General features: G+C 38.2%; 1 protein-coding gene across 3 annotated transcripts in view; it reads right to left on the reverse strand.

The window, feature by feature from the left end:
- Window positions 1-22,533, reverse strand: part of SBF2 (SET binding factor 2) — a 555,773-nt gene that overhangs the window by 277,633 nt on the left and 255,607 nt on the right. For all 3 annotated transcript variants that reach the window (XM_027819477.3, XM_027819476.3, XM_037899793.2), the window contains exons 4-5: window positions 8,032-8,148; window positions 6,524-6,634 (exon numbers count right to left, since the gene is read on the reverse strand). In XM_027819477.3, the coding sequence (XP_027675278.2) occupies window positions 6,524-6,634; window positions 8,032-8,148 (228 nt within the window). The remainder of the gene's footprint in view (window positions 1-6,523; window positions 6,635-8,031; window positions 8,149-22,533) is intronic.

Genomic DNA, 22,533 nt, shown 5'->3' on the forward strand with positions numbered 1-22,533 from the left:
TGTACCACCCCTGTCCTCCAGCGGGGCTGCTGTACAGACGGAGGAGACCCAGCCCCACGTTCCGATGCTCCTCTTTCCAGTACACCGTACCAGCTGTAAACATCTTGTACTGGACCAGACAGCCCTACTTTCCCTGCTGGAAAAGAGGCAGTGAGCATCAAAAGACAGGTCCTCTATAGCCCGCTGAATACCTGGGACTACACCAGAGTTTTGCAATCAGGCTCTTCTCATTGTTATTGCAGATGCTATAACTCTGGAGGAAGCATCTATGACATTGACGACTGCTGACTGCAGTGACATTTCAACTTGTCTCATGAGTCCTCAAGGAGCTTATCAACTAATTTTGATTAATACCAATTAAGAAAGTCATATTTCAATAAGAGCGCTTGCTGATTAGCTATGTACATCTGTAACGACAAAAACAGATAAATCTTTCTCCCCAACACATCAAGTTTTTTAAATTCTTTTCTTTCTTGGGTGTAGATCTATACCTACCCTGATGAGATCTTTCATTGGCCGCAGTGACCACAAAGGAGTTGGGAGCTGGGTGGGAATAGAAACACGCGCAGCTATGCATGGAAACATGGTAGTGTTTTTCTGTATGCTTCGGAGTGGGAGTTGTGGAAGCCAGTGTATTAGTATTTACAGTATTAGTATTAGTATTAGTGTATTTAGTGAGTGACAAAAGTGCTTTAAGAAAAGGAGTACTTGTGGCACCTTAGAGACTAACCAATTTATTTGAGCATAAGCCTTCGTGAGCTACAGCTCACTTTGAAGCCTGAATGCCAAATTCTGCCGCCATCCTCCTTAAAAGATCCTGCTACAACTTAAAATCATTCGGCTTAAAGGGTCCTCAGGCAAAGACGACAACAATGGTACAGGAGGAATGAACTCTTTCTGCACCACAACCGAAACCTGGGCCATAGGTGCAGGTTGATGTTGTGGTGGCTCAACAGAAGGTGCCTGTGAGTTCTGCTATGAAACCAGCAGCTCTTCAGGGTGGCTTAGTGGTGGGGACTTTCCTCTGGAACAGGTCTACAATCAAGAAACTTCTCAGGAGTGCCAATAGGTCCACGGATGCAGTGGGTATGGACTCGGAGGCCAGTATGGACTCAGTCAAAGCAGCCTGTTCCCAGTACCAAGGTGGCTCTCCTCTCAGTACTGATGCTCCCCTTCCACATACATGTCAGAGGCTCTCTTCAATTTTCATCTAGGAGGGGAAGGTGAAGAGGAGGATTCTGAGTCAGAATTGGAAGAAACCTCCAAAAAACTGTGGGTAGTGGAGAAGCCATGCCTGGAAGGGCTATCAAGCATCCTAATGAGTCCATAGCTCAGAGGGAAGTCAGCAACATCAGTACCAAGATTGGTACAATGGTAGGAATCCAAGATGCACCCCAATATGTTAACGGGCCCCTCAAATTTTGGTGCCATGAAGGGGACCTTTCAAGTGGTGCTGATGTCATAACAGATTAATAATTTGGTGCCAAAACTTGAGGTGCATGAGAAACCATTGACACAGATTTCAAAGTCAAAGATTATACCAATCTGGTAGAGAGCAATACTGAAGTCGGTGCCAGGGGAACATCTTTACTGCCTCTCCGAATCAAAGCCAGTACTGGTACAAAGAAAAGGAGTACTTGTGGCACCTTAGAGACTAACAAATTTATTAGAGCATAAGTGTTTGTGAGCTACAGCTCACTTCATCGGATGCATACAGTGGAAAATATAGTGTGGAGATTTTATATACACAGAGAACATGAAACAATGGGCGTTACCATACAGACTGTAACACGAGTGATCAGGAAAGGTGAGCTATTACCAGCAGGAGAGCCAGAGGGGCAAGGGGGGGACCTTTTGTCATGATAATCAAGGTGGGCCATTTCCAGCTGTAGCTCACAAAGGCTTATGCTCTAATAAATTTGTCAGTCTCTAAGTTGCCACAAGTACTCCTTTTCTTTTTACGGATACAGACTAACACGGCTGCTACTCTGAGTACTGGTAAAGTCATTGGATTCCATTCCATCACAGAATGGCTGAAGGTATATCTTCAATTAAAGAGTCTTGTGCCATTGGGACAAAAATGCTAAGGAGGTCAGACAGGCTTTAAAAGCCTGCAGCATTGATGGGTCCGAAAGGACTGGTGCTGGACTTGAGTCTGTTGGCACTGAAATCAATGTACGTCCTGCCGTGGTGCTGAAGTCGATAGTACAATAGCAATACAATCTCATCTTGGTACCAGGGAGAGATAGGATGAAGGCCCGACTCTACACTGTGCTCCAGACAAGTCCCAGAGAAGTTTGGAGTCCTTTTTGGACTTGGAATGTCTCCTGTTTGTTTTATGGGTTCTTATTCATAGTGGCTCTCTAGAGGAGGATCAACCTCTTCTCATCTGTTGAGAAGAGTCTGAGTTCAGAAACCTGTCTGAGACTGTGGTTACCTCAGAGCCTAGTGCTGGAGCTGGAGGATTGGGCAAAACAGGCCACCTCATCTGTTCCATAAGGTGCTGTTTGAGGCATAAGTCTCTAAAGATTTGTATTCTCTTTTAAAAAGAATGACAAATGCCACACTTCTCTTTGATGTGCCCCTCACGGAGGCATAAGAGGTAGAATGTGTGGGGATTACTGTTTGGGAAGGCTAACCCACACGAGGGATAATGTTTGAAGCCTGGTGGTGGCATATCTCCAAACTGTATCCTAATCTACTAAAACTATCTAAACTATTACTAACTGCTAGCTACTACTGCTAAACTACAACTAACTTCAGAAAACTAAAAACAAAAGCACATATGGGAAAAACTGCCAACTGCATAGTAACCATGAGGTACACCACACAGAGAGACCTCTGACTCAGGCCCAGGTTGTGAGAATGAAGTGAGGGGAGTTGGGGCACTGCCACTCTTAAATAGCCTCAGGAGGGGCAATAAGGAGGCATGCGGTATGTGCACTGCCCCACTGGGTACTGCATGGAAAACTTTCCAGCTCAGCTTGTGCTGGACATGAACGTACAGGTGTGAACCAGTCGAAGAACACATTACGTTGGTATATCTGAAAGGAAGACAAGGGTTTCTAGGCATGAGGAAAGAAAACTGTAAGCCAGATTAATCTGTATGGCAGTGCTGGTGGTGGGGAAATCCTCACAGATACTGTTTGTAGTTTTCTGTTTCAATCAATGTTAACAGGGTTGTGAACAGGTCTGAGGAAAAGACCCTAAGCTTATGTCCTTTCTCCTTTAAACTAAGGCAAGTATCTAATAGTCTCCCAAACCTTTTTCTCCCACTGCAATAATTAAAAAAGCCCACAGTAAAATAAAATAAATAGGCAACTCATAGGTTATCCCCAACAACCTAGGGAGTGGTAGCTGTCTGCACTGTCATGTAAGAACCTAGGCTCCATGAGAATTCCTTAGTTTAGTCACTTGCACAGCATCCTGCCCTTTCTTGGTAGGGGCAAGTGAAGATCTCTACTGTTTAGAGTTAAAGGAGAAGGGAGCATCTTACATCAACAGTGACCCTTTCATCTGATTAAAGAATGGCACTGGCTGACTGATGAATTTCTATTTAATAGAGGAGGCCTGTCAAGGTTCCTCCCCCACTCTGAACTCTAGGGTACAGATGTGGGGACCTGCATGAAAACCTCCTAAGCTTACTTTTACCAGCTTAGGTTAAAACTTCCCCAAGGTACAAATTAATTTTATCTTTTGTCCTTGGAATAACCACTGCCACCACCAAACTCTAACTGGGTTTACTGGGAAACGTAGTTTGGACACGTCTTTCCCCCCAAAATCCTCCCAACCCTTGCACCCCACTTCCTGGGAAAGGTTTGGTAAAAATCCTCACCAATTTGCATAGGTGACCACAGACCCAAACCCTTGGATCTGAGAACAATGAAAAAGCATTCAGTTTTCTTACAAGAAGACTTTTAATAGAAATAGAAGTAAATAGGAGTAACGGAATCACCCCTGTAAAATCAGGATGGTAGGTACCTTACAGGGTAATTAGATTCAAAACACAGAGAATCCCTCTAGGCAAAACCTTAAGTTACAAAAAAGACACACAGACAGAAATAGTCATTCTATTCAGCACAATTCTTTTCTCAGCCATTTAAAGAAATCATAATCTAACGCATACCTAGCTAGATTACTTACTAAAAGTTCTAAGACTCCATTGCTGTTCTATCCCCGGCAAAGCAGCATACCAACAGAGCGACATAGACCCTTTGTTTCTCTCCCTCCTCCCAGCTTTTGAAAGTATCTTGTCTCCTCATTGGTCATTTTGGTCAGGTGCCAGCGAGGTTACCTTTAACTTCTTAACCCTTTACAGGTGAGAGGATTTTTCCTCTGGCCAGGAGGGATTTTAAGGGGGTTTACCCTTCCCTTTATATTTATGACAAGGCCTACAAAGTGGGGAATGGAATCAAAATGGGAAAGAGCTGGGAATCTACAGGGTTTCCTCAAGGAAACTGAGGGCCCATAGGAGAGAAGAGAGGCAAAGTGTACAGAACATGCATACTAAATTCAATTTAGCAATTCAACATTACAGTTTTATAATCCAATTTTCAGGGATGTCTCACTATTTAAGCTACTGAACAAAGACCTGGCTTCTCACCCAAGGAACATTGGAGATTATAGCTTCTCCAATGTTCAAAAATGCTCCCCATTTCTGCATATTAGAGAAATGCAACATCAATATTTGAAGATCTTTTTTTTTTCCTAGATTTTATTTTGTGAGAGTGATTTTGGTGCTGATGAAAGGTTAAGGACTAAAAGCACTAACTGAAACAAGAACAGTACAGCTAGGATCAGCTGTAAGCTCCTCCACACTGTACTGGTGATGCGTATCAATTTTGACTTCCTACTGCAAACCTGTGACTCTTTCGCAGATTGCCCATCAAGCCAAATTGTGTGGTGGAAAGTGTCCATCTGCAGAGATGAAAAGTTTATGATTTATGCCAACTAGTTCCCATTTCCAAGGTCTCTGTTTCCACTCTTGATAAGTAGCATATACTGAAGATTAGAGATATTTAAAATAACCATGAGTCTCACCATTTTCAGGACAAAATTTAAGAACCATCTCAGCTTTCCAACAAGACTACCTCTCTAGAAATACCTACTAAACTAGTCGAGGATGTTGAAGGTAAAGAATAGGAAGACTGGGTGACAAAGAAGGAAACTGGAAAGAAGGGAAGAAAAAAATCTTAGAGATATGTTGCTTTAAAAAAAAAAAGATTTATTTGAATCAGCCCTTTCAGTGCTTGTTAGCTAATTGTAAGTTTATCAACAGTTTCAGATACGACAGTGAATATAATAAACATTACTGAATAAGATTATGTTAGAGCTATAGGAAATTAGTATAACATCAAGAGAATTTTAGGTCCTGAAGAAGCTTTAAAATAGCTAAAATTTTAGAGTGCAATTTTTCCTCATTTAGAAAAGTCCAAAAACCCTGAAAGAAATCTTCCCAATTATCCTTGATGAAACTAGGACTAGAAAAATGGACTATCCACTAGTCTGTTTAGTTTATAGTATACAGATCACATTTCTATAAAAATGATGAGAGATTTTTTGGTTAGTAGACACTATAGATAACCAGGCCTGAGAATGTCAGTTACCAAGAATCTATAATCTTCATGGCAACCTGACTTCCAGCTACAGTATATTACTCACCAATTACATTCATCAGCATAGGAGTTACTTGTAGTTCAATTCACATGAAGATGTATTTATTTTTCCAGTTAACTTTGATAATTCTGTAGCATTGTGCATTCACAGAGAGAGATTGGTGGCTCTCATTATCTTGCCATAATATGCTATTTCTATTTTAACTGCATGTAAGAATGACTATTAAATAATTTATTTCTTCATTAAATAATTGTTACTTTATACTTTTGACTTAGAGCATCACCACATATTACATTCCTGGACAACATCTGTATTGAAAGCAACGTTTTTCTCTCTTTGTTAAGACTGCTGAGGCAGATATACTTATGGACACCCCTTTGTTATTCTGTAATTTTTAGTTTATGGAGTATTTTGGACACCTTCAGTTGCATTTTAGAAATCTGAATAAATATGTTGTTACTTCATAATCATGTTTGTGCTTCATAAAAATGAGAGGCAAGAACAATTAGCACTGAAGTAGCTATTGTCTTAAAGGGGCAATGGAATCTTGAACTATACCATCACACCCACACACAAAGTGAATGAAAAAGGAGGACACATAACAGAGCTCCCAAGAAAAAAATGCGTAAAAGAAAATTATTTCTGAACACATAGTATTAAAAAAAAGTCACACTTATAACAAACTGCTTGATTTGTTACTATGCCTTGTAACAGGCAAATCCAGTAACAAAATTAACCCTTTGACCTTGACCTGGAATGGAATTTTTGCTGTCTTTAGAAGGCAGGCTACAGGGACAACACTCAGCTGAACTATGATCCTTTTTTTCACTGAAAATATCTAAAGAATTTATTTTTTGTTTTCTTCATAAATTAAATTAACTGGAAAAATACTCCTTTTCCCACTTACCTGAGAGCCTCCGACCGCAGGGACAAGGCATGAACAGAGATTTGCAATGAGACTCTCCAAGGACACACTCAGGCTGTCCACATGCACAGTGTAGATCAAGCCAAGGCAAGCCTAAAAAGTTGAATAATAAATATATACAATTTTATGTGGGAAAGACAAACGCTGATAATTGCTGACAAATATACAACAAATTTAAAATAAACATGTCCTAGGACAATCTTAATATGGTAAAGTACATTCCAAAAGGAGAAAAAGTAATTTTCTGTAAAAGAATTAATTCAGTTGCAGAAATGTCACATCAACCCCGCTGAATTCCTGTTGGATTTCACAAACTCTACAGAGTGTGAGTACCCACATTTTAATAAGAAATATAATGCTTAATCTGAGTTCTCTTCCTCCTTCCATAAATCTCCATGTTTATGTAAAGTACCACTAAATCACTGGGAATTTATGTCAGTGCAGGGGTCCATGCTCACAGAATCTGATTCAGGACTGATGCCTACAATTTTACCACTATAATCCTAATATTATTCTGAGGATCAGTGATCCACATTTGTATGTCTTCTCTATTTACAGTTTGTATTTTTATTATTTCAATAAAAAGCATGTTTTAAAATAAACAGCACTGACATTTTAGCATTACTTTTTTTATTTTGCATCTCTTCAATTTTGATTAAGGGTTATCATCGTAAGTTTGACAAAACTGATAAAGCTATTTGTTTAGCAATAGATGATTCACTATTGACTCCCAATAAGTCTTAGAGAAGGAAGGGAGAGAGTAAATTACACTGCTTGGTAATGGCACTTTGGCTGCCTTCTATTTTTAGCTGGCGAAAATATTGAAAATTCTGAAAAATGGATCAATCTGTGAGGAGTTATCCAGTTACAAATAGTTTCAACACTGTGGCAGCAACCTACTATTAAACGAATTATTCCTGCATTACTAGGCTGTACTATTTTTGCTTCACTGAAAGTGCTAGAGGCCTGATAAAAATTTAAGTTTTCTGTTTACTTCAGGTCAGTCACAATACCAACTGAAAGAAATCGTAGATTCCTTAGAATCTTTATATATCTTAAATTGATCTGGAAGAGTCACTAATTCACTCACTTTATAGGTAGGAAGATAATTCATATACTATAATACTTGATACTTACTTAATTCTTAAACAAATTGTATCAGATGAGACTAATTTTACCTATAAGGAGTGGTTTTGTCATGAAGATTTTTTTCATTAGGCTTTTAGCTGAGCTCAGAAAGACTTTATTTTGTGGTCTATGTAGGTTTAAAACTAGGCCTTCTGTGAGTAAAAGGGCACTGCATTAACCCATAGGGGCATTCAGTCTCCTAGACATTGATTTTTATTTAGTACAGTCTAATTCTACTTGTTCTGGTAAATTCCCAAACCAATGCGGAGATGTTTTAAATCAAAACTACTTGTCACTGCTGCTCATTAAAAACAGATTTGTACACTGACACATATTACAAATGGCAGCTGGGAGTTCTTTACCCTGAAAATTTCTGGATAATCTAGTCTGGACACCAACACCAGGCTTTTGGGAGCAAATACTTCAGCAGGCTGAATTAAACCAGACTCCTCTTCTTCACCTTCAGTCTCTTTTGTTCCCTTGAAAACAGATACACTTCAGTTAATTAATAGAAATTAAATAAGGCTAGTATTCCTACAAAGAAATATTTTTAGAATTTTTAAGGATCAGGATCGCTTAGGAAGAAAAAAATTATATATTGCATAGAATCTTTGAAAGAATCACAAACACATATTATTTTTAGCTAACTATAAGAAAATCCCAACAGCTTTATAGAAAACACTATATGCACAGACACTCTACTGTTATAATTATTAAAAAGTACCAAAATACTGACTTAAAATCCCTCACATTGCCACAAAGGAGAAGAACTGTTTCCTCGTTTTTGTATAAAAAATGGAGTGCAGTCAAACTGTATGAAAAATAATTAATAACTGATTTCTGTTTAAAAGAAACAAGGAAGGACCTGAACATAAAACTGTAAATGGGTACACTCCGAACGCATACAGAGGTCCTCTGAAGTCACCTGCAGGAGCAGGGCCTAAGTCTATTCAATATGGACAATTAGGATGCCAAACCCAGCCATTTATCCTCTGCTTTAGTCTTTTACAAAAATTATGCTATAGTACTTTAAAGAGACTGAAAACTGGCAAATACTTCATACTGCACTATTATGCACATATTGTTGGTATGTTTGACTCCTTCTAGTCTGTCAGAAGTCTGATGTCACTGATCACAAAGTTTTCTTGAACTAACTGTGGACCTGGCAGAAATGGATAGGATCCCATGTGGTTCAATTAATACCTTTCAGTGAGATCCCAGTAACTGGTGATGGGTGACTGTATCTGCTCCGAGGGTCTCACATACATCTATCGGTGGCTGTAGTAACTTTTTCATCCTTAGTTAGCTCACTATTCTCTTGAATGTGTGTTTTGTTATGTCTAGGTGAGAGTCCTGTAATACACTCTACATGGCATTACACCTGATGACCATGTAGAAGCTACACCTGCTGCTGAGCATAGCAACTCACCCACTTAATGAGGCTAGCCAAAGGGAGCACATTACACCACGAAAGCTTATGCCCAAATAAATGTTAGTCTTTAAGGTGCCACTGGACTCCTTGTTGTTTTTGTGAATACAGACTAACACGGCTACCCCCTGATACTTGACACATTACATCAGTATCCAAAGACGGCACTGGCTCCCTGTGTGGCTCCAGATGTAATTCAATGAGCTGGTTTTGATTCTGAAAGGATCTTAGCTACCTGAGAGACCAGATCTTCCTCACTTTCCAACATAACAGAACCAGCTATTGTTCAACAGACCCTAGATTTAATTATCTGGAGACACTGGAAGTCACCTCCCCTGCATGACTAAAGTTTGTTGACCTTCACAGCACAATTTAAATGTTTTCTCAGACTTTTACCTGAATACGTTAAAGCAGGAATTTAATTGGGATTACGTATACTCTAGCTTTGTGGGATGAAATATAATGCATGTTTGATTAGCACTGGTTAACTAATTTGGTGGCATTTTTAAACTGTACGTGCATCCAGACACATGAGAAGTGGACACATTTTTGTAAACCAGAAAAATAAATAAAACAAAACATTTTTTAAAATTTTATATGGAATATTATTTAAATAAATTTCTGCTGTTGTGGGTATATTTGACTGTGATGTAAAGGTATGCAGTCCTAGCCATCACTTTGCCAAAGTATTTAAACAAATCATTAAAAATATGTACAACATTTGGAATGTACTGTGCTTTAACAAATCATGCTGTCATAGTCATACATTTTAATAGGACAGTATTTCATATTAATATTCCCTGTGTATATCTGTAGATACAGACAGTAAGACAGACTATATCAAATGGAGCTTTTAGAATCTGATAAAATAGTTCATTAGTTAAAATAGTTTGGGGGTTTTGCGCAGATTTAATACTATACATCTTCTATGTACAGCAATACTACTATGCATTGTAACTAAGGCAATTTTAGCAGTCTTTTTCATATTCAAACACAAATACCATATAATCTCAGACAAAGTTTCAATCCATTTTGCAGTTGAAAACCACAGGGTTGTTCACCACTATCCCTAGAGAATCTAGGAACTACAGGAATTTCTTCACAAGGAAACCAGCTGGGATTTGCAAAAAAAAGCCTTATTAACCTATGGAATGCTGAATTTCTTCTGAGTGAAGAAATAGATCACTCAGATAACCCATTACTCAGCACATTTCACAAGTAACCAAACTAAAAAAAGACTCTATTCAGTTATAAAGAATAAGTATTGTTAATTCACAAAGATTAGTTTTGATCATGCCTATTATAACAAAACACTAAGCACTCTTTAATTGGTGGCATTCTTCACATTCTTTGACAAATTCATTATCTTACATACTATAAACTGTAGAAAATGCGCTCTCTTTCCAGTTTTTGAGTACCTCCCCTCCAAACATGACTAATTGCTTTCTTTGTGCCTCTGACCCAACATTCTTCTATGCAGATATCACAAGATCTCCTTAATTATGAATGGGGGGAGGCTACTTCCTTTAGCAATAACAGCATGAAACAGCAGCTTTTTACTCCTGGCATGTTCCTCAAAAAAATAGATATCACCACCCTGGTAATATATTCAGTCATCACTGTCCTACAAGGAAGGAGCCTGGGTACAAATTCTCTTAGCAGGCAGAAATGCAGTCACTTCCATCTTGCTACTTTAATTCAGAATGTATGGCTACTCTAAACAAGCAGTAAATAACAATGCCACTAAACCTCAAGGGTTAATTTTATAAATGCATTAATTGGAAAACAATTGGTTTTTTTATACTTGTAGGGAGAGTTCCACAATTGGTGGAATTTACTTTGATTCAATATATAAGGACTGAACCTAAGGCTGAAAACATTTACATAATTTATCACAGTAAAAACTCCTGGGAACATCTTTTGGAAATCCTACAGAGCCTCTCAACCAAAGTTAAAAATAGTATGGACTCTCTCACAGCAAATTACAGGGCCAGTTTCACTCTCTTTAGGAATCTCTGCCCAGAAAGTAGAACCACTCTTCTAGAACTAATTTAATTTTCAATATAAATATAAAACTTTGTTGCTATTTAGTCTCTGCATACTGGTACTGCCCCTTTGAATATAAAAGACTACAGACCACTGTCTAGCTATACTGGAAGAAGGACAGGAGACACTGGATATGGTTTAATCAGGCTACAACTTTATTGTTAGATGTCTGGGACTACCCGGAAGATAAAAGTGTACAGTGCAGGTAACTCCATGATCATTTCAATATCTACCTGAGGGTTTCTGCCAGCCCCCACTTTTTACATCCTGATCCCTAGCCAACCCATTGCTGTGACCTTACCACTCCACCTCCAAAATGAGGGTTAAGGTGGGCAATAAGGAAGAGGGGGGTTGGCTCCCTACTGGGCCAGTCACAGGCACCCCAAACCACACCCCCATTCTGCTCCTTTAACAAACACCTCCTTTAAGTCCTGTACCAAACTATTTATCAGCTCACTACATCTTTCCCTGTGGAGTACCTGTACTGGACATCCGCCCCACACTTACCTAATGAGTTGCAACATCATAGCCTAACTCTCTTCCCTACTCACCATAACAAAGGCTCCCCCCCAAACCTGCTGTGTTGAAGTCTAAGAAAACTCCACTCCACCTTGGCCATTCTGGTGGCAAGGGAAAAATTCCTTCCCACCCCCCCCAAGAAAGGAACGGCTAGCACAACACCCACAGAGGGTCCCAACCAAACCTGGTATTTTGCCAGGGGTGGGAAGGCGGGTGCTGCTTCACTTGGTTCAGGGAAAAGGGGCTTCTCCCGAGCTTGCCCTTTATAAACTCCCCATCCCTTCTGGTCCCTGGGGGATGAGTCAGTCTCACCACGTTGACCCACTCTGCTTTTGCAGCAGCATCTGTGCCTCTCTCTCACCCCCCACCCTTAAAGAAATAGTCTCCTTTCCCCAACAAGACAGACAATGCCCCCACTCCTTGAAGGTGTGGTGCAGTCATTTTGTGGAGCAGCCAAAAGATTTGCAGAGGGAGAAGAGCGTCTCATTGCACATCTCTAATTTCAGATCATTCATTTTATGAAGATGTATTTTGAGAATTGGTTATACTCTGAAAAACCTTGTGGATGATTTAAAGTATTTATTTTATCTCTGTGTTGGTTTATCTCAAGATGGTTTGTCTGGTAAGTAATTGCCACATTTGGACTTACAAAAGTGCTGCAAAGTAGTCTTTCTACAGAATTGCTATCTGTCCCATTTTAAAAGAAGACCATGATAATCTTTTGTTGTTTACCTGCCAGAAGTGTCTTATTCTTGATATGAAATGACAAGATGGAAAACTAGTGGTGACCTCTGGTAGAGGATTTCCACAAATGGAAAGCAGCAGCTGTTGAACATGGATTCAATAAAAAGGGGAAAATCTCTGTACTTCAGCAATCCTGCTACTCATGAAATTAATGAAATTTTTGCCACTGTCCTCACTGAAACAAGGAATAGGCACCAAGAATTAATGTGTACCTACAGAGGTGTAAAAATGAAGCCCAAAGCAATTCTTTTTCAGAACTGAAGCTGAAAAAGCTGATCAATTTTGGGTTTTTCCAACAGAATAACAAGCAATTTCTATTTCTCTGTTGGAGAAGATTCAAATACTAAAAAATATTACGTTTTTTATATGCCAACTAGGTTTGGGCATGCAGCTCCTGGAAAACTGCCAACATGAACACTCATGGTGGAAATGTTAGGCAACACCATTTGATATCTATCCAGAATTCAGTGTTAGTTTAACTCATATAATTTAAATTATTCAAAAATCAGCCTGCAGATCAGAACAGAATAATATAAAAACCAACTTACTTTGTGTTATTGTTATTGGATATCTAACCTGATTTAATTTACTATAAAAGGGAATTATATTAAATATTTTAATATTACAGTACAAACACCTGCCACAGAGAAAAAACCTGCTGCCATCTGCTGGACTGCTGCACATTGATTTTTACTATCATAAGAACAAAGATGTAGGCAGTGAAGACATTTCTATTCTATAAGTCCATTTGTGCGTCTTGTATCAGGGTGGAAAAGGTAATAATCCACAACTTCACAAAAAGACACAATGTTATGATCTTTTCTTTCATTATCAGTCACATACAGCATAAAGGTAAATTTATTCTCACTCTTTGCAATTTTTACATCAACAATGGGTGACAAAATTCAAGTGCTTGAAGACTTGTTTAAATACAATTTGAGAGTTAAGAATTAGTTTCTTTCAAACAAAAATTTATTCTATCAACTCACCTAACCAGCAATCACTAGTTTTAGGTTTAAGAGCACAAAATTCTAGCTACCCTACAAGTTTTGTTCTGGCACACAATTAGAAAAAAGATCACTTAAAATGTGTTTACAGTGCCCTTAACGGCAAAAGGGCCATGGAAGCTTGTATGAATTAACATGGTTTCTAACAAAGAAAACGGAGGTCAATTTTTTTTTTAAATAGGCTATTTTAACTTATGTAATTGCATTAATTTTCTATAGAAGCCTTCCACTGAAAATAATTCACATCTACAGCTTATTTAAAGTTTTAGGAATCTGGCTAGCACACAGCAATGAGTACATCTGCAATACACATATGTAATCATACACTTTGTAAGCATACTGTTAATGTAATTTCTGCTTAATAAAGTAACCATTGAAATTCTTAGAAGAAATAAAGCCAGTCATGATATGACTAAAGATTTTGACAAACACACAGGCAATATTCTTAAAGTCAGCACAGTAAGTGGATAATCATTTCAAATACAATACTTTTAGCTTACTTTACATGGAAAGTACTAACAGCACATACATTCTGTAACAATACCAAATACAAGTTGCAAGGCCATATTCTTTATCCCTTCTTTCAATTACAATCTTCCATCCCCACTCTCTCATGCACACACACTTTCTCTCGAAGCTGACAAAAAAAAAAAAAGGACATTTAAAATATTCCCTACTAAGAGAAATCAAACAAAAAAGGATACTTTTGTTTCTTGAACAATGTCATTTTATTTTACCAGTATTTTTCTTCAGTTTACAAGTACATTAGGAATGACAATGTTTCAGAATATCCATCCCAAGATTTACAAAGTTCCATTCTGAAAAATAAATTCAGGTTCCTAGTTTTCACACTGAATATGCTCCATAGCAAAAAGATACAGACTGCAATGTATTTGTGTATGGCCCAACTAGAGGGGATATGATGGTGGTTTTGCTGCAGTTTATACATTTTAAAAAGTCAAAATGATCACTGCATTTTTCCTGCTGCACAGGAGGTGTGAGGGTGGCTTGGGATACTACTGAGCACTCTCCTCATTGTCTTTCCTGACCCTTTTCAGCTACATTATTGCCCGTCAGCTTCCCTTTATATCATGTAAGAGCAGAGAGCAAATTGGCCTTAATTTCAGTTTAATATTGGGGGGAAAAGCACAAAGATTCTTATGCCTACATTTCCTCACATACAAACTTTGGTAACTGTAAAGATAGAAGAAAAAATGCCATTCCAAAGTAAATTAGAATTTCAGCTATTTAAAAAAGCAAAGTGTTCCTAAACTATTATTAGAACCTAAAAAATAGATACCAGTTTGGGAAATTTGTAAGTTTTCAGAACCAGAAATTAAAAGGAAAGCACACATTTAAGTACTTGCTGAATAGAAATGCATTTCCTCACAAGCTTAAGTGTTTTGCTGAATCAGGGTTTAAGTTTTGGGCACATCTCAAATGTGATTCATGTGAGCATCTGTAGTTGAACAACTATCTAAAACTTCCAGTTATTCCACGTGATAAAGTTTCCATTCCCTTCACCTATCAAGGTGAAATTTTGATAAATCTTTTTACTTCACCATATGAAAACCCTATATAAACTAGTCATTTCTTATTTTTGACAGAAACCTACCCTTTTCCTATTCTCCGTACTCACACAGTTACTATGTGGCCAGTCTCCTTGGTTTTCTTTCTAAACCTGGATCTTCTAGGACGCAGGAGCCCAGTCAGGACATAGAAACTCAATACCTGGCAGGGCAGCAAGGGATACAGTGCTTAATCTTGGATTTTTATGAAAGACTAAACATTTTCTCTGTATGTAAACACTTCCCTACCAGGCAAGAATCCTTCCTGACAAGGTAGTAAACTTACTATCTACCAGGAACATTTTTTCTAGCAAGAGGCCCCGTTCTCAGTTGGTGCGTAAGTATTATGATAATAAACATCATCGTTATACTCCTCACTGACCCTCTATCCAACGTCCCTCCAACTAAGGAAAAAATAATCTCTCTGCAGGAACTTCCATAAACATGGCCTAAAGCCCCTCCTCTTTTCTGCCCATAGGACTGTGATAGTTTCCTGACAACGCTTCCAGCCTTAGCCAGATAAGTATTTTATCTCCATGGTCTTAACAGGTGATAAATTAGAAAGCTTCTGTTGTTGTTGCTGTTCAAAATACCATCTTTAACGTTTGTCTTCTTATCTTCCCACTGTAAGTAACTAAGCAGTAGTGCTGGGAAATTGTTAAACTATTCCTCAGTCTGTTCAAGACCGTAAGCTCACTTCATTTCCTGGCATACAAGCTGTGACTTAAGTGCATCTCCATATATAAATATGATACCTGTAAGGGTGCATAGTGTGAGTGGTATTGCTGGTGTAAAATAAATTAGGTGCAGTGCTAAGGCATCCATGGGTACGTGTGGCCTGATTTCTAAAAAGTGTTCACACAGCTAAGGAATGTCTAGTGATCATTCTTCCACATGTGCCTGCAATTGTTAAGAGCTATGCAAGAACAAGTGTCACATTTTCACCCTAAAGAGGCATTTATAAAGCCATGACTGTGCTGCTGGTTGCCAGCTGTGAACAACTAATGGAGTCATATGGCGGGATCACTAATAATTTTGTCTATCCACTTTCACATTAATGCCCCTGCCCCTCATTTTTGCATTGTGTCCCTGTAATGCAGTGGCTCTCAAACTTTTTTACTGGTGAACCCTTTCACATAGCAAGCCTCTGAGTGCGACCCCCCCTTATAAATTAAAAACACTTTTTAAATATATTTAATACCATTATAAATGCTAGAGGCAAAGCGGGGCTTGGGGTGGAAGTTGACAGCTCACAACCCCCTGTGGGGTCCTGAACCCCCGATTGAGAACCCCTGCTGTAATGGCTGTTGAGAGACAAGTGTAATGCAGCTTGCTGCAAATCTTTATATCTGACCTGGTGCAGACACTATGCACCACCTTGAAAGCAATGGACAAAGTATGCTGTGGAAAAGAATACTTTAGACTATACACTTAAATTGAATGAGCAAAACTGCCAAGAAGTATCGATAAAGCTCTATTTGCCTTTGGCAGGAGTTATGGCCTTTTGCTTAAGAATTAGGACATTACTACTTCTACTATTCTGCCTATGGGAAAGTTACCCGTTAATAAAGGCTAGATAGAGGAGATATTAGGGATAGCATATATTTAAAAATCTATGGCACTAGCAAGGCACATGCTAAATTTCACTCTCCCTTTACATGTATTTTAGATCTTTGCAGCAGAGACTTAAATCTTTCTATATGTGTATACAACTAGCACATTTTGGGTGCTGATGCAATAAATAATTAATACTATAAATAATACTATAAACAAGAAGTCTTTTCCGGACTTGCCCTTTTCCATTCCTTCACCCTAATCCTGACTGAGGTTATTAAACCTGGATTACAAACTAGTAATGGATTCCACCAACATGCACATTACATTTTCATCTCACTTACATGTCCCAGATTACTACTTTGCCCTGGTCTAAATTGTTGCAACGTTCTTTACACTATCATTTACTCAAGCCCCTTATGTCTGTCACTCAACATGTCTGGCTTAGCAAAGTATTATTAACTTAGATCAGTTTCCAGGTACCAACTGTAGTGCACCCTGAGCAGAAAATTCAAAGTTAAGACTGAAAGTCCAACTCTTCCGTTCTTCAATGTGCTTGAACACTGCAGATAATGAAAAAAAACACCGTTCTAAAGCACTGTAATGTCTAGATACCCAAAGGGCACAAACACATAAAAAAGAATTCAAATTGTGCTGGAAGATAAACTATATCAGACACTCATCGTTAAACAAAAACAACCACCTTCAGAATATATTTTATACTATGTATGGAAAGGGTTGGATCTCAAATATGCGACTGAATGGAACACTTTGAAGACAAATATGCTATCCCAAAGTATACGATGGCATTTGCACTATACGTATTTAATTTGCTGATTTTCTGTAATTTGTTGTAAGTACTTGATAAATACCTTTCTTTGCTATGGTTTTTACATTGTTAGTGTAAACATTTGCACCTAAATTGTTCCAGTCCACAAGCAGGTTGCCACATTGAAATAATCAGTCTCCTTATTTTAGGAAGGAAGTAACACAGAATCAGCAAATCAAACAGGATGGCAGAAATATGAATGAAAAAGCTGTACTTACTGCAATAACCAGCCTAAAAGAGACACAGTACTAACTGATTTCAGAGTAACAGCCGTGTTAGTCTGTATTCGCAAAAAGAAAAGGAGTGCTTGTGGCACCTTAGAGTCTAACCAATTTATTTGAGCATAAGCTTTCGTGAGCTACAGCTCACTTCATCAGATGCATACTGTGGAAAGTGTAGAAGATCTTTTTAATACACACAAAGCATGAAAAAATACCTCCCCCCACCCCACTCTCCTGCTGGTAATAGCTTATCTAAAGTGATCGCTCTCCTTACAATGTATATGATAATCGAGTTGGGCCATTTCCAGCACAAATCCAGGTTTTCTCACCCCCCCCCCCACACCTCCCCACACACAAACCCACTCTCCTGTTGGTAATAGCTTATCTAAAGTGATCACTCTCCTTACAATGTGTATGATAATCAAGGTGGGCCATTTCCAGCACAAATCCACGGTTTAACAAGAACGTCCAGGGGGTGGGGGTGGGGTAGGAAAAAACAAAGGGAAATAGGTTACCTTGCATAATGACTTAGCCACTCCCAGTCTCTATTCAAGCCTAAGTTAATTGTATCCAATTTGCAAATGAATTCCAATTCAACAGTCTCTTGCTGGAGTCTGGTTTTGAAGTTTTTTTGTTGTAACAGTACTAACTACTGATGATCAGTCCCAAGGCACTAAGGCTAGGGTAATGGCTTTAATGTAACCATACTTCAGTGAAGAATGATATTTAAAAAATATTTTTTCCATTAACTACAACATTCTACATAATTAATCTACGTTTATTAAGGCTTTCTTTTCTCAGTTGCATGATTTATATACTTAGTTTAATTCATAGCTCTGTTACAGGAAGTTAATTGTAATACATTATTGTACTCTCAGCTCTCAAAAGTGTACAGGCTGTTATTTGACTTACATCAGAGGGCAAAAGGAAAGAAATTTAATAAAATAGTTTTAAAAGCAGATTTAGAATTATGTTCTCAAGATTTCAAATTAGTTATCTAATTTTTAGTTATCAATAATGGCCACCAGCTTATGGGTTTGGGATATTTCATGTTAAACTGAAACCCAGTAACACTGAGTAATTTTACAATAATCAGATGCTTAAAAATAAAAAGGTGAAAAAAAAAACCTCAGAAAATGGCAAAGTTCCTTTAGAGGGACTTTTGATGGAATTCACATCTTGGTCACACTGTCTGCTGTAAGTTAACACACAGCCTGCATCATTTCTTGCTCATTATCTTCATATTATTGATTACTTGTATCATCAGAGTGCCTAGTTCCCTTACTGGTTGTTCACAGCTACTGTATCCTAAGTGGCTTTTTAATGTGGTTATTGTTTTCAACTGATTACTTGTGATCTTGTATGAGAACAAGTAAATAGACACATCTTTCTCAATACTTTTCATTATTGGTTATACTTTTGTCATAACAAAAACCAGAATCCCTAAATATGTAGCACACACACAAAAGTAGTAACAAAGCTGCTAGTTTATTGTTGAGATTACAAATTTGGTTGATAAAGATAACTGTACTGACATAACATACTTGGACTTCTGTAAAGCATTCGACACATGATATCCTGATAAAAATGAACACGATACAAAAATCAGTTTAGCTTATATAAAATGGATTAAGACCTAGTTAACTGATAGATTGAAAAAAGTAACTGTAATGAGGAATCATCATCCAATAGGGAGTTTCCAGTGGGATTCTGCAGTGATCTGTCTCAGCCCAATACTGAGAAAATATAAAATTATTGCTGGTTATATTTGCAGATGACACAAAAACCAGTGGACTGGTGATGATGGAAATAGATCAGTTATACGGACTGAGCTGGCCTGCTTGGTGAGGTGGGATCACTTGAACAACATGCATTTGAATACAGACAACGTAACATCACACATTTAGAAATAAGAATATAGGTCACATTTATAAGATGAGGGACTGCATCCTAGAAAGCAGAGACTCTGAAGAGGACTTGGGGTAATTGTAGATAACCAACTGAATATGAGCTCCTAGTGTGATGCTATAGCTAACTAAAGACAGTGAATGCAATCCTTGGAGGTATAAGCACAGGAATATCTGGTAGGAGTAGAAGGTGGTATGTACCCCAGTACACAGCATTAGTGAGACCACTACTGGAAAACTGTCCAACTCTTGTGTCTGCACTTCAAAAAAAAAAATGCTGAAAAATTGGAAAGGTTTTTAACAGGGAGGATAATTAACCATTGGAACCGCTTACCCCAGGATGGGCTGGATTCTCTATAACTTGCAGCAGAAGTCAACACTGGATATCTTTCTCTAAATATTATAGAGCTACAACCAGAACAGAAGTTATGAGCTTGATGTAAAAATTAGTGGGTGAAGTTCTGCAGACTGTGCTCTCCATGAGTTCAGATTAGATGATCATAAGAGCCCCTTTTGGCCTTAAAATCTATAAATCTACTCTGAAATAAATCTATGATGATGTGCAAAGCGCACTGTGCAGAGTTTAGTGCACTGTATCAAGCAACAAATATCTTAATGAGATACTAGTACTAAATTTGGGGTTAGACTAGAGAGGATTTCAGAAGAACAAACAACAAAAGGATTATTTTTAAAAGCAAGTATAGCAAGGGTTAACCAAATCAGCACATGCTTATAGGTCAAGAGACCACAACTTTCTTGAGACTGGCATTTACAGTATAATTTATGTTTCATACATAACATATATGGCAATGATGTGTCTCCCTCGAAAATTATGTAATTAGGCTAATTCAACAAATGGACAGAGAAGAATCATTCATACAGCACACAAACTTTAGTGGCTGTGCCAAGTTATCTATGGTGACATTAAAGGAATTGTTAGCAACCACTGGAAATCTATAAATACATTCAGTACACAGAGCCCCCGTTAGACAACTCGTGATGTGCAGCACTTCTAAACTATGTTGCAACCCTCTAATATTCCACTGTGTATTCAGCACACCACATAAGCCAAGGAATAACCTTCTGGTACAGACAGAAGGGTAAATACCAAGTAATTCTGCAATGATCTTTTCCCTCTACTACAATTTGTTTAGTTTAGAGCACACATCTTGATCCACAGTTGAAAGTTAGTATCAGTTTCAAATGCCAATTTACAAGTGGCAAGAAAAGTACAAATTACTGTTAGTATCTCTAGTTTCCCAGAAGGGTTATTTTTGTTATTTTCTTTGTTATTTTTATTATTTGCCAAAGTAATGGTGAGTAGAAACACTGCCTTAATCATGGTAAATATCTGATCTCCACTGTACTCAGAGACCAAAATGGAGCCAAAAAGCTGAGAGGTTCTAATGACCAGATAACTTTCTTCTTGCTCAGCTTTCAACTACCCTTTATAAAAAATATCACTGCAGGCTGCTACTGAACCTGATAATCTCACACAGAAAAACTGAAATGGGGTTAGGCAGGTACTTTGTATCCAATTAAATTAATTGTATTAACAGTTTTTCTTCTACTGCACCTAGGGCGCAACAGAAAAATAATGGCAAATTGACTATGCTAACAAAAACATTTTATTGAACATACCTTACTAGTGAGATGGCTTCATTATGTTTATAGATTAGGCAACAGTGTCACAGATTCCTAATTTTTCCCTATATCCCACCATAATATCTTGGATTTGCTAACAGGGTAGATCTCCGTTTCATGATCAGATTAATTTTCTTCTGGATGCTTTGTCCAAAAAATTTCAAACAGTAATAAAGGTAAGAATAAATGGAATAGTTTATTACATTCAAAAATACAAAGATTTTTGAAGCAGATGATTAGTTACAGACATATTTTGTGAGTTTGTTACTGGTTTCTTGTTTTTATATCTGTTTGATACAGTTTTTGAATGACTGTTAAGGGCACCCAGGATATTAAGGGCACCATTTTGTTATTTTTATAAATCTAAATAAATAAAATCAATTAACTTAATTTCATTTCAAGCTTGAGGTTGGGCTTTATTCACGATGGCCTCTCTTAAAATTGTCTAAAACCTTCCACCGCCAAAACCACTCTTAACAGAAAGAATGATAGATTAGTTTCAGAGTAGCAGCCGTGTTAGTCTCTTGTTCACATTCTGACCTATTCATGATGACAACAGCACCTCCTTTGTGTTGTAAATGGCTTGTCTAGTTTTTGTAAAGTCCAGCCACGAAGAAGTTTATGGAGACAAGCCATTTACAACGCACACTTTGCTTCTCCACAAAAGAAAAAGTACACTAAACTCTCTAAACTACTACATGCCACAAGGGGCCACAACAGTGGTTCCCTTAACCCACCCAGCAATTTTGTTAATCTATCCAACTATACTCGTAGCCCAGCAGAAGAATCTGTCCTATCTCGGGGCCTCTCCTTCTGCCCCTCCACCCCCACGAACATGATACAGTTCTGTGGTGACCTAGAATCCTATTTTCGACATCTCTGACTCAAGGAATATTTGCAACACACCTCTGAACAACATACTAACCCACAGAGACCTTCCTACCAAGACTACAAAAAGAAGGATTCTGGGTGGACTCCTCCTGAAGGTCGAAACAGACTGATCTTCTACATAGAGTGCTTCCGCCGACGTGCACGGGCTGAAATTGTGGAAAAGCAGCATCACTACCCCTAACCTCAGCAGTGCAGAACACAATGCCATCCACAGCCTCAGAAACAACTCTGACATCATAATCAAAAAGGCTGACAAAGGAAGCGCTGTTGTCATCATGAATAGGTCGGAATATGAACAAGAGGCTGCTAGGCACCTCTCCAACACCACTTTCTACAGGCCATTACCCTCTGATCCCACTGAGGGTTACCAAAAGAAACTACACCATTTGCTCAATAAACTCCCTGAAAAAGCACAAGAATAAATCCGCACAGACACACCCCTGGAACTCTGACCTGGGGTATTCTATCTGCTACCCAAGATCCATAAACCTGGAAATCCTGGACG

This window comes from Chelonia mydas, chromosome 6 (assembly GCF_015237465.2).
Source record: "Chelonia mydas isolate rCheMyd1 chromosome 6, rCheMyd1.pri.v2, whole genome shotgun sequence".
Lineage (NCBI taxonomy): Eukaryota > Metazoa > Chordata > Testudines > Cheloniidae > Chelonia > Chelonia mydas.